Source organism: Labrus mixtus, chromosome 14, assembly GCF_963584025.1.
Source record: "Labrus mixtus chromosome 14, fLabMix1.1, whole genome shotgun sequence".
In the NCBI taxonomy this organism is placed as follows: domain Eukaryota; kingdom Metazoa; phylum Chordata; class Actinopteri; order Labriformes; family Labridae; genus Labrus; species Labrus mixtus.
Genome location: NC_083625.1, coordinates 13,740,384 through 13,754,035, shown reverse-complemented (window position 1 = coordinate 13,754,035; position 13,652 = coordinate 13,740,384). Strand labels below are relative to the sequence as shown.

Below are 13,652 nucleotides of genomic sequence, written 5' to 3'. Positions count from 1 at the left end.
AAGCCATTTCAAATGAAGTTTTCAGGTTTTTGTTTATTTATTTAATGAAACAAAGATGATCCTATGCAGTATAATCATCAAACAGGATGTGATATTTGACATTTTCTTGGTTTATTCGCTGTTTAAATTGAGTGTTTTAACCCTGAAAACTAATTTCGATTTCACATTAGTCAATACAAACTATATAATGGAATATTTACTCCACAAGCACAGATTCATAATTCATCGTTTTTCCAAGAGATACGATGTATCAGAGGGATTTTTAATTTCTCACTCCTTTCACTCCAAGTAAAATCATGAGCATGCAGCTTCTCTGACACAGATCAAATTGCAGTGCACTCATTTTCTTCCTGTTCTGTGCAGGGAAAAAAAATAAACTATTAAAGGGGATTTTTCCAGCCAGTCACAGATGGTTGAAATAAACAGCACACTACTTCCTCTTCCATCTCTCATTACAGCCACACCGAAGGATGCCAGGCCTAAGATGGGAAATCTGCAAGTACAGCAGGCAGACCTTTAATGAATAAATTCAGTTGACTCAGGGTGTGTACAAAAATGAGTTTCAATGGACGCATCGCCTATTCCTCGAACTTGGACGTTTATTATTGCTTTGATTTCAGCTTGGTCAGCAATATATTATTTTCAGAAGCCTTACCAGACAAACGTTTTATCTATATATATATATAAGAGGAACCAAAAAAGAAAACAAAAACTAATCATGGAAAAGAATGATTTCAAATAAGGCGTTTGTCAGGTGCAATTTGACATTTGGGTAGAGGGTTGACAAGAAAAATACACTGCTGATGGCATTTCAAATATTTGTTTTGAGCTCATCATTGCTGCCAATAAGGAGCCATCAAGTGCAGTGAGTCATAGTGAGTAGATGGTTTGAAGGCAAGCTGGAAGGGGTTCAATGCGTGGTTTGCATCGAGAGGAGAGCAGGGAGGGAGTTTCAGCTTATAATGAGGTCAGAGACGTCAGGCATTAGAGTCATCAGTTAGATCTGTGTGCTGTTTATTTTATATTTTCTACACATTCAGCTCTGGTTTATCTCTCTATATGACTTAAAACTTGATACATACTGTAGCACATGTTTTATAGTTAGTACAGTATAGTATAGTACTTACAATATGTGTTACAGGGAACGTATCAACCACCTCTTTGTTGCGAATGTCACATTGAACCCATCATGTACGATATGTATTCACATCCAAGACTAAACTGAAATGCTTATTTGCTCAACTGAGAAACCAACGCACAATTAAATAACAGCTCTTTTAACATATATAGCTCACACATGTGTATGTTTTGGTCCTTTTTGTTAAACACTCTTTTTGGGATTTTAACAAGGCAAAATAAAAAACTGTTAATATGGAAAAAAATTGGTGCCCATAAATTTGAAAAGTTTTGGTCTGTGAATATGATGTTGCTGGATCACAACCTGTTTTTTAATTATTTATTCAGCATGAGACGAAAATAGTCTGCTAATGCTTGGTCCCCATGAGATCACCTCAGCAGGCTGTTGGCTAGACTGTACTGAGCAGGTACACACTCCAACACCCTCCGGCATGAAATGAGTCATCAGTGTCAAATATATCCTCAAAGCCTCCTTAGCAAGTTATTCCCGCTTATTATAAAAGCCTGCTGATGAACTTTTAATCATTAAAACAAAAAAACTTCTTGCGTCTGTAATATTGATCTTCAAACGTAAACTACAGGAAACCCTTTTGGGAATCAGCAACAAGTCCCAATGCCCCAGATTTGGTTTCAAAGCAAGATATTTTTAGCTAATTCCAGGAAACACAGAGCTTCTCACCACTTTAACTCAGATCTGCTTAAGGGCTCTGTTATCATCAAATCTCAAATATTGGCATCAATATCCTGATTTACAAACAGTTTGCGCTAAAAAGTAGTTCCTCGGTGTTTCAAATCAGAGACTTAATGCCAGCAGACTGACAAATTGGGGTTACATTTGTTCTGTATTTTAATGGGTGATATTCTCTTGGCCACTGAGCGATGAAATTACAATCGCTCTGGATTTCTGACAGGTCCAACAGGTCAAAAAATTAGTTCCTTCTTGCCTCGTGTCGTTCTGCTGCTCTACCTCTCAATCCCCTCCACATCCACTCTCCTGCACAGGCTGAGGCAGCTTTGCCTGCTAACCCAGGTCCAATGCTCTCCCTAGAGACAGGGCTTTTTAACAGGAGGCCCACTGAACATTAAGGACTTTGGCAGGCGGAACAGAGGAGGCTGGTGGTGAGCGACTCCTGGAGCGGGGATAAGCACAGGCCTGCAAGATGCCACAGAGGAGCTGGAGAGTTGAACATCTCAGCTTGTCTTCTGGCCAGTAACATGGCAGCAGAGCTGTCATCCCACTCACTAACACTGACTCTGCAGGTGTTTGTGTGAGTGTTATTCTGTGCACTGGAAGAGGAAACAAGGTAGAGTGTGTATCCTTGGAGCCGAATCCAAACACAGCAGAGAACATGTATCTAAAGCCATTTTCGAAGCATCCAGCTGAGCCAGAAGTTACTCTTGCATTTGAACATTACTTTTATCTTTGGCTGCTTTATGATGCTAAATTAAAGCTATGATCAATAGTAATATATATTTTTATTTAATTTGCTTGATCCTGTCAAGGGTTACAGGAGGCTGAAGCAAATCCCAGCATGCATGGGGTCAGAGGCAGGGTCCCTTCAGATCAGCACTCAGTCATTTAAAAAAGCTGATAAATGGCTGTTAGAACTGTGCTACCATGCTTAGTCATAAACAAGCAAAATTATTATCTTACAAATCATTCTATAATAGTAAGCATGTATGTTTTTGCATATGGTTACAATTGGTTAAAAAGTATTGTTGTTTCTGACAGGGTAATAGCATGGATTTTGAATGTTTAGATTACTACAAGGACCATGGCAGATGGAATGGAATTACTTTTGCAGTCAAGGCACGGACCTTCTCACATCAAGGGCTTAACATATTAGCAATGAACCAAAGTCTTTGATACTGGATTGTAGATTTATGGATTTTAGTGTCCCTGATTTTCAACTGTTTAAACAAACGAGAGCATTTTAATTTGAAGAAATAAAGCAAAACTGATAACCAGTCAAAATAGTTATTTATTTCCACACAGTGACAAACTGTTATATTACTGGAAGGACATCATAACAGCCAGACCTCTCACCTAATGTTCCTCTCCACTTTGTTACAAAGGGAATCAGCCCATTTGTGCACACAGATATAATCAAACTTGTACTTAGTGTTAAAACCAGGAGGTTTAGTGTGTATCTTACAGTAGCTGGCGTGTGATTCCATTTGCACCATGTGGGACTCTGAAAGCAGTTGGCCTGGATCAAGTTGTGGGTGTAGTGAAAGGATGGGAGGGGGCGGAGGATCTGACAGCTCCACAGCAAAGGAAAAAAAAAAAAAACGCTCTATTCATTTGTGAAAATAAAAAAAAAACATCCATTGAATCAGAGTGTGTGAAAGCGTGCTCTTACTCATCTTTTATCTGGATTGCATCAGACAAAGATTGAGCTGTGATGAGCATGTACAGAGTAACCAGACAGTTAGGTCCATGTCACATCATATATAAGAGATGAAATCATGTCTGAAGCTTGGTGTGTTCTCCAGTTCACAAACATGCTAAATAAGCCAGCTAAAACAGCACACAGTCCTCTCATTTGGATGTTTGTTTTTTCTCACAAATCCCCTTGACACCATGAAAAGACATGTTTAGCGTGAGCTTTAGTTGAATTTGAACTTCCCTTTTTTATTAGATTGTATGTTTTATCTGCATTTGTCTTATGAGGTGTTAGATGTTTTTAAACTGGAGGAACAAAAAGTTGTGTGCAAATGGGATGATGGCGATAGCCTTTAAAAAAATTGTTGTGTGCTTTTTCCAAGCACTGACTGGTAACTGTTGCAGCGATTTATGTATTGAAGGCATTTATGCATTAAGTATGTGTGAACATGCACAAGTATGAGTAACATTTCTTTACCATTTTTGTCTCCGCAGATAACATCAACTTTGACAACTAATATTAAGTTGACAAACCACATTTCACAAATGTCACATCAGAGGGACAAATATTTGTTGTTGAATTCTGTTGTCAATTTGAATTTAAAATATCACATCTGCTGGTCATTGTACTGATACTGTCAGCTACCTCTCTTATCTATATTTTGACCACAAAGAAAATCTAAAACAAGGGAAACTACACTTGAAACAGATGTAAGATCATTTCACATTGGCAGCCTTTTTCCTGTATTAAGAAGAATACATTCTGGAGGCTTAACTTTTAGCCTTTTCCTCTTATGAAGGGATTCGTGCCAAGAAAGAATAAGCCAATATCAGACTGATTCTTTTCATCTGTGAGGCCACTCCTCGATGTTGCGCGGCACAGTGTAGTCCTGGGAGCCTAAAGGGAACTTGACCCTGATGATTTGGGCTACCATGCAGATGAGATGTTGCTAAGCAGCCGCTCTCCCTGTGCCAACATAGAGGCCATGTGGGAACACTGTGGAGGGGTTGATATCTGTGCTAGTTTATACTGCCACAGTCAGCTCCTCGGTGGTGTGAGCATGTGTGAGAGAGTGTGAGTGTGTGTCAAAGCGCAAAATGTTTTGCTCTGTCTGTCTCTCTCTCCCTCCCTCCAGAACTTTTCCTGATTTAAACCGTCTCTCAAGGGATTAGAGGGTGCCTTCCACAGGTCCTCAGTGTGTGACAAATCTCCTGATAGGGCCAAATCTCCACAAATCCTCAGAAGTGTGAAACCCATTTAAAGGTGTAGTATCCAATTTTACTCTTCGGCTAAATACCATCAGCATGTTGCAATGAATTATTTCAGAAATGTTTACTATGCTGTGTAATTAATTCTTCAAATGTGTTGCTGAAATACAGGAACATTTTACACTAATCAACTCAAATGTCAAGCAAGTTTTCTGTTTTTCCACAGTGCAGAAAGTGAAGGCAACAAGATGTATAATTGAATGTTTGGTGGGTGTCGTTTCTTTCCTGCCATGAGTGATTTCATCCAGAAACCAGAAGGTCCAGTGAGCAGTCACCCACATGAAGTACAAGTGTCTACAGGAATCACAAGTCTTGGTTTACTTTGCTGCCATATTTGCAGTTTGAAATAACCCTCACTCTGAGTGTGTGTGTGTGTGTCTTTCTTCTTTACCTAGACATACAGCACTGCCCAAATCTCGGGATAATCAGGAATTTCAGGGCTCATTTTCTTCTGATAACTTGCTTGCATTCACAGTTTGAAATCCAAGTCTTTTTATCCAAACAAACAAAACATCAGATTTTGTGTCAGTCTCAGAAGTCGGAGTAAGGACTCCTGTCCAGACTCGTCTTTTAGCCGTTCATTTCAACAGCGTTAAAGGGAGAAGACGGACAGGTAGTCTTCTCTTTATGGACAGTTACTTAATAATGAAACAACACAATGGTGCCTACAGACCTACTGTACAGAGCATCCGTGGGAAAAGACACATGCCTGTTTTTCTCTCAACTGTTGTCAAGTCAAGAAAGGACACACCAGTGAAAGCAACAACAAAATACCCTTCTCTTTAGGGTTTGTCAACATGCATTCTTGCTAATATGCTATCAAGTAGACAGAGATGGCGGTTTGAGGGAAAGTGAGAAGGCCTTACAGACACAAGAAGAAATTGCAACACTTCATCATAACTTCAGAAACTTCTGAACTGCATTAAAAACCCTAAACTAATGATATAAAACCCTGAGAGAGCATCTGAGGGAGGATTTTCTGGCATTGAGTGTCCAGACTGATGATCAGATAATGTGAGTTGGCAATTTCACAGAAGTCCCAAAAGGAATCTCTACTTCTCAGCCTCAGGCCCACTCTTACTTCTGTCACATCATTAGATTTAGTTAAGAAGTACACAAAGAAGATAGGAAAGTTATTGGCCAATTTTTAACCTGCTCAGATTTACTGAATATTTTCTTAAAATACAATCTTCATATCATCATATCAATACCAATAGTGTCACATAAACTTTTCTGAAAAAAATACTACTTTGTAATTTATCTGAGAAAATGTTGCTTATAGCTGTTCTCTATACAAACAAATTGATCCTGGCAGCAACCTTGATGCTTAAATCAATCTCAATTGATCCCTGTGTCAACAACTTAAGAACATGAATGATATGGGGTTTTAATTTTAAGATGTTGATTCTGCAATCTGGAAATGCAATAAACAGCAACTCCCAGGATGCTGTCACGTAGACACAATATTGACTTTTTTCATCATTTGATCTGCAATAACAAAATTCTGCTGTGTTAGCCCACAGGACCAAAACTAATTTATGTCCAGCTTGATTTTGTTTATCTTGCAGTGAATAGAATTAGAATGGCCAAATCCTGTTAAAAGGCAAAAAGTTAAAGGGGGGGGGGGGGGGGGGGGGTAGTGAAACTTGACAGAATGGCTGCCAGGGTAAGAGTGGATGTAAATAGGAAGAGTCAAGGATGTGGTCATTTTTTCAACAGTAAACTTATTTTAAAAGTTTATTAATATATTTTGAGGGTTCCCTTGTGGGTTTGTTCTGTCTCGTATGACCCCTTATGGGCAGATAAGACAGGGAAAGCAGAACCCCACTGCACACTATTTCATAAAGCATCAGTCATAGAATCCAGATAAAAAAGAAATTGACGTCCTAATCTCCATGTGTGTACGTGAAGACAAGATGTCAATGAAAATAACAGAAGAATTTCAATGGGGGAAAAAAAGGAACACCAATTTTATAGACATCAGATTAAAAATGTCTCTCAAGGTTGGCAATATGTCCAATATTTGTTTTTAAAACTCTGTTCAAAGGTTGAATTTAGTTACTAGATTAGCTGCAGTAACATCTGCTAACAGCTCACAGAATCCAGCTGTGAATACAGTAGGCTATACATTACTTTAAGCCTTAATATAATATAAACACATTTGTAAATTAAATCACCTGTTTAATAAAAGATCAAAGTCAGTTTTTTTTTTACTTGGCTGTAAACGTGTTACAGCTGCAATATTTGGCATCTTGAGAAGGCTTTCCATGTATATACTGTAGTGCACCTTCTGTCTTTGTGTCTTTGCACACACCATTTTCCACTGTTAGGTTTTCATTGCATTGACAGAAAAATAAATCCTGTAAAATGCTAGGCCATCCCATTTAAAGAAGAATTATCTCAAGATTTCAAAAACTGTTTTTGGTAATCAATCGATCTTTGTTTCTATAGCACCAATTACAATTGCTTGTAACACAACAACCATTGCTGCTTTATACAGTGTTTTTTATAAATGCTCTGGTATAATCAGCCTTACCTCTGATTTCCAGAATTGGGTGCATTCTCATGATGACCATCATTTTGTCAGAAACTGTTAAATATTGAGTGGGTGGAAATCTCATTTTGGAAGAAACAAACTTCACAAACCCTTCAGCTGCTGATTTTTAATTTAGTGCTCTTGTAGCTCGCTCGCAGAATGAAGAAGGCTGCTTCAGAGAAATGGACCCTGCAAGTACCAGATGCCGACTAATTTATGAGCTGTGCGACAGTCATATCACAGAATGGCAGGAAATTGAATTAGATAAATTCAAGGAATTTAATCATGTAAATGTTCTGAGGAAATGTGCACATCCAGTTCTGCTAAATATAACTGCATGGGTGTTTTGTGGTCATTCACATGTTACATCTGAGGAAAACTTATCTCTCATATGCAAACAAGTAAGACCTTAGAAACCTTGATTCCTCGCCTTTATTTAACCTAGACAGGTGAAGAAAGAAAGCTTTATTAAGGGGGCGGACAGTAGGCGATTGCAGAAAATTCTGGCATTGAGAGCTGGATTACAGCAGAGACTTTATAAAAGAATGTAATTATGACAGCATATGACAAATACAATGCCCTAAATTCAAAGCGCCTCCCTGACACTTTTCAATTTTTATTCATTAAGTGGATTAAGAGGAAAGACATGTTCTTCAAGTTAAGAAATGATTAAAAGTCTTAAGGAGGATGAGAGGCAGTGGAGTGGAGGCGACTCATTTTCTTCTCATGATTAGTCATGGGTGTTTGCTGCAGGAATCCGTGTACTGTACATCAAATTCATTGTGTTCATCTTGAAGCAGAGACACAATCCATGTCACGCCTGCTCGGCTCAACGGGTTTCTTGATAGTCTTTTGATAAATTGCACTTTCATGTCTTACTAAACGCAACTTTAAAAGCGTTATATGAGTGGCATTTGCCTTTTGCATCCTTCAGAACCAAATGACACCTCAGAGTTATGTTTAAACAAGTCATTCAACATGACTTAAGGGTGGAACCAAGTTGCCATAATTTTCTTCAAAAGGAAAAAAAAAGTGGCACATGGTCCCCAAAGATTCCAGGTAGGAAAATGCCTACTTAATACCCAACCATGCTGAGGGCAACTGCTTTGTGAATTGTTTGTCTTTGTATTTATGCCTTTAGACACATAACTCAATCAGAGTTTCAGATGGAGGAGGCTGTATAATGTCGAGGTTTCCGTGTATACATGCCTTTTTCCACTACATTTTTTTCAATTTCTCGCACTGTAAAGAATTGTGTGACTCATAGCTTTAGGAGAAAGCCAAACATCAAGGAGCCAAGTTTGTAAAATTAAGTTCCTTTCCATGCTGCACCTAACCTATGGCTAAAATTGAAAAACGTTATTGTTATGATGCCAGGAGTGTTTTTTTTTGTCAACACTGAGGTAGAATTAGACTCATTTTAATAAGCTTTAGGAGGCAAAGATGCTAGTTTTTGTTTGTTTCTGCTGTGTGTGTGGTTTTTTTTTTTGGTTTAAATTTGACAAAGGGACATCAGATTTTTTGTTTTATTCACATAGTAAACTATGTTTGTTTTATTTATGTTGGCATTCTTCCTTTAATGCTCTTTTATAATATATAGATTAAAGAGTAGGTTACAGGGATTCTCATTTGTACTCTTTCATTCATGATCTACGGGCCAATCTTCCATCTGTGATGCTCTCTGTCTCTATATCCTCTCATCAGAGGTCATCAGCTTAGTATTGCACATGATCTGTCATCATCAAAGAGCACAGCTCCACCTACAGTATTAAGCTGTGGTGCAGTTCTGCTGCATGGGCAAAGTGATTGATCTGCTCCTTAGTCACCTAATGACAGAGACCTTTGCTCTTGCCCGTATAGCGTAGAGCAGGGGTCTCCAACAGGTAGCTCGCGCATAGGTTGACCGACTGTGTCAAAAATAAAAATAAAAATCTGACAACGGTAAATGCACCTCTTCCCACTATTCATATATTTGGCCCATAAAAACAAGTGTGAAGTACTAATGTTTTCTTGGACATTCATGTGAATTTAACTCAGCTGATGTGTGCTATGTAAATAAATGCAAGCGATTTGATGCAAGTAGCCCTTTGGCCACTTCCATTTTTTGAAAGTAGCTCTCAGATGAAGAAAGGTTAGAGACCCCTAGCGTAGAGCTTGTCCTCTTCAAAGATATTTTACATTCTCTCTTTATCCCTTTGGACCCCGGTTTTTACCGAACTGTGGGTTGGACTCAGTAGGGTTTTATTCCTACCTGTGCTGGATAAAAATATTGCAATGTCTAACCAAATGTCTTTATTTATTCGATATTTTCTCCTGATTGGTTGATTTGTTGTGTTATAAAGTGAATTAGTGTTACTTTTACTATTCCTTAACAATATAATTATTTGATTATATATACCTTTGCTTTATAATCCATGTAAAATATTTGCCTAAAAAAAAAAATAGTGGTAGGCTTTTGACTACTTTCACATATAAGCAGCAGCCCAGTTAATAAAAGCATGCAGTTGTTGACTATCTGTAATACCACCAGTGGCCTGTAGAGGGCGCGACATTATTTTCAAAGCGCATTTTGTCTCTCCACAGTTTCCGTCAGCTACGTTTCATCCCGGAACATTTACCTTTCTCCTGACACGTAGCAGCCGCAATCAAGTTGGCAGGGCTCTGGGTAAACTCGCCAGACATCACAGGTAGGCTTTCACTTTTTTGCGATGCCGTGAAGATATCTGAATAATTGAGGGTTAGGAAAGTTAAATGTAATACCAAAGCTAGCGCTGGCATTACTGTTCTTAATGATAGTGTAGTCAGGTCTCTACAAACAGAAACAGCTAGCATTAGCTAAATAGCTAGCTGCAGAGTTAACGGTGTCCACAACAAGACGCGTAGCTTTATCTTTTCACTATTAACGCTTTCATTTGGCATTTCAGGTGGTTTTCGACTCTTTTACAGTTGTATATGAGAACACACTCTTTGTATTTTATCAACATATTATTTTACCTAGTCTTTGTTTGAAGCTGAAGACAATAGCTGTACTCTTATTTTACAGATGTAGTTGGTTACCGTAAACATTATCTATTATAGCGTTACGTCATTATCGTGAGTTAAATATATTGCGATGTTCAATCAAATGTTTTATGACACAAACACTTTTGCCACGTAGTTAACTTTAACGTAGGCCTAAAAGCTATTATGTGTGGTCGTTCAACATAACTTCACTTTAATATTCAATTAAATAATTGTCCCCGGGGGGCAATTCAAAGACACACAGAGCAGTGCAAATTATAAACAGTGCAAGTAGACGAAACATTTTAACCTAAATATAAAGTGTCAATTTAAATTCAACTTAAAGCTTAAACTTAACTTACAAACACAAAATATAAAAGAGTAGATATGAGTGGACAGTGATCGGACTAACAGATGTAACCATAACTATGTGCAAGTAGTGACCAGATGTAAACAGAACTATTTTTATTTATTTATTTTTTATTTTTTCATTTATTTTTTTATTTCGAACGATTAAAAAAATAGATGAAAATGAATAAACAATGAAAAAAAATATAAATCTGTATAAAAAAATAAAAAGCCAATTTCAATATAATACACATTTGACTCGTTCGAAAAGGGATAGGAAGAAGCCTAGGCTTGTCAAGTCCTACCCCCATTCTTCACCGTTAACAAATGAAAAATCCAATAAAATAAACAAATGTGCTAATAAACCATGTGCAGTAAACGAGAAATAAATATATATATACAGAGCTATGTGCAAGTAGGCACATACTAAATGATAAGTTAATAAGGTGCATGGTGAATAATGGAACAACAGAACTAATATATACAATATAACTGTAAATATATCTAGACACCCACTGTGTCTCCTTACTGAGGCTGATAAATGTCCTTCTTCTTTCTGCCCCTGTGCTTTATCAGAGTGAGAGATGTCAAGTTTTGACAATTTCAACACTGACTTTTACCAGTCCAGCTACAGTGTAGATGACCAAAACCAAGCCGGCTATGCCTACGGCAACACCGAGGAGCCCTACAACAAGTAAGTGACGTAAACCCTCCTTTACCTGATGCTCCCCTGGGTGTCAACACATCCTCGACTAACACTGATGCTCTTTTTTTTTTCAGTTTTATTTATTTAACCCAAATACAATTTTGTTTCCTGACTGAGCATGTTATTTCACCCATTTTTAGGTGCATTTAAAGTGTGTTGGAAAATGGCATTCAATGTACTACTCTAGATGAGTAAGAGATATTTTTTTTATGTTTCAAAGAGAAGATTGATTAATTCAGTAATGTAAAACGGTCTTATTAAAACAACACATCTGTGGAAATGCTTGTGAGAAGTTAGTTAATCACCTTCATTCAAAGATCACATTTGAGCTTTGTTGTTTTGTTTTTACCAGGCCATATGGTCAGTATGACTACTCTCAGCCCATGGGATACACTGCCCCCGGGATGATGCAGCCCCAGCAGCCATACACAGGACAAATCTTCCAGCCTGCACAGACCTACAGCCCATCCCCATCACAATCCATGTACAGTAGCAGCTTTGATGATGAGCCTCCACTGCTAGAAGGTAAGTCAACTACAACACAGATTGTATGACTTCTTCCTCCATCTTTTGCTTTTGTAGAGAGTCTACTACTTTTCATTATATATATTTTTCTCTTATGAGTGAAAGTATATCTATAGTACTGTGAAGTCATATATACACATGAAATGTGGGTTTTTTTCGATTAAGTCTCAGCTGATCCCAGCTTTTAAAGTGCCGATTTACCTCTCTGTTATGTATAACTGAAGGTAATAGCTTTCCTAAATTGTCAATCCGATAATGAAAATAATAATTTGTGACTGTTAACGGACTTTTGGCAGCAGTTACATTCAATTAAGTAATGGAATAAGGTGTCCCTGTTGAAATCCATCTGAAGTACCTCCTGTTACGTTGAAACTTACAATTACATTTGCTTGCTGCAGTCACGAGCAGCGTTAGAGGAATTTTTAAAAGCAAGAAAGTTCAGGGATAAAGAAAGACCTGTCTGATCAAAGACCAGCCTCCTGACTGTGACTTCCTGAGACTCTTTCCCTCCCACTTTCTGTCTACTTACACACTCACACTAAATACGTCAAGACAAACACAAACCAGTACTGAGGAAGGGGTACATATTTGAAAATGAAGGATGTAATTTAATCACATGAACCTGTTTTACATTTGAACTGTATTTGTTCGTTGTGTTTGAGTAAGTTTGTCATTTTAAACGTCGAGACTCACTGACTAAAAAAAAATCCTGCTTCAGAGAAAATGATGGGATCCATTTAATCCTAACTACTTATGATATATTGATCTCAGTGTCCATACTTACTTCACTTGTTCTCTTTTACCAGTGGTTTTATTTTTAAAAAGCAGTTGAAATAGATTATTTGGAATGATACTTGACGTACAAAGTGTCTGTTAGAGCACACTTTACACTGAGCTTCATCTGTGGGTGACGTTGATGGACAAAGTCGTTGATTTTTAGTTTTTCTGTTCCCCTGTATTATATGTAAAGTGTTAACTACATACTTATTCTGAAGTAAGAGAGAACAAGTGGGATTTTGTTGAGCCAGAGTAATTTAAGAGTGAATACTGGCAACTGCGACTCTAAAATAAAACATGTAAGCAGCCACAAGTGGAGGGGAAAAATACTGGTCATCAACAGCTTAGTCATCAAGAATCTTAGAGAATGATCTAACCTTTTTTTTTTTTTTTTTTTTTTAAGAATAATATACAAATTGTTACTGTAGATGTTTCTGGCTCATTACATGTTTGTGGTATATTACTATTCCTTCATGATTATGAATCCTTTGAGTGTAAAATTATTTCTGTCATGACAAGCAATTAAAAAAAAAAGTCATGGTCCCTTGACTGTTGTGGTCTGACATTCAGCAAACAAAGCAATGAGTTGATTAATTCTAGCAAAAGTAAAGTGAACAACCTGAATGAACATTTTAAATACAAATATAAGACATTAAAGACTTAATTATTTACATATTCTTTGCACAACCTTTTATCCTTCAAACAAAGCTTGTGCCAATCCACCATCAAATCAACATGCAACAAAAAGCTAGTGTACATGTTCACACCTAACAGCTAGTGTGTGTCTCACTGTGAGAGGAAAAGTTGAGCTGTGGTTGATGCGCTGAGGACATGAAAGTGAAAATGATGGTGATAGCCTTTACCTGATTCACACTTTACAGACTAAAATGAGTTTACTCTGGAAAGATAAAGACCAACATGAAGGCTATTCTGAGAAGAAAACACACTTTAATCATCATAATTGGAGG

The 13,652-nt window shown here is 37.5% G+C and overlaps 1 protein-coding gene across 2 annotated transcripts in view; it reads left to right on the top strand.

Annotated features, from left to right (window-relative positions):
- Positions 1-13,652, top strand: part of yipf5 (Yip1 domain family, member 5) — a 174,569-nt gene that overhangs the window by 157,757 nt on the left and 3,160 nt on the right. The window contains exons 1-3 of one of the 2 annotated variants that reach the window (XM_061055168.1): positions 9,958-10,015; positions 11,253-11,370; positions 11,735-11,907. In XM_061055168.1, coding sequence (XP_060911151.1) covers positions 11,261-11,370; positions 11,735-11,907 — 283 coding nt within the window. In that variant the 5' untranslated portion in view covers positions 9,958-10,015; positions 11,253-11,260. Of the gene's footprint in view, positions 1-9,957; positions 10,016-11,252; positions 11,371-11,734; positions 11,908-13,652 lie in introns of those variants that run through there. The other variant, XM_061055169.1, reaches the window with a different exon arrangement.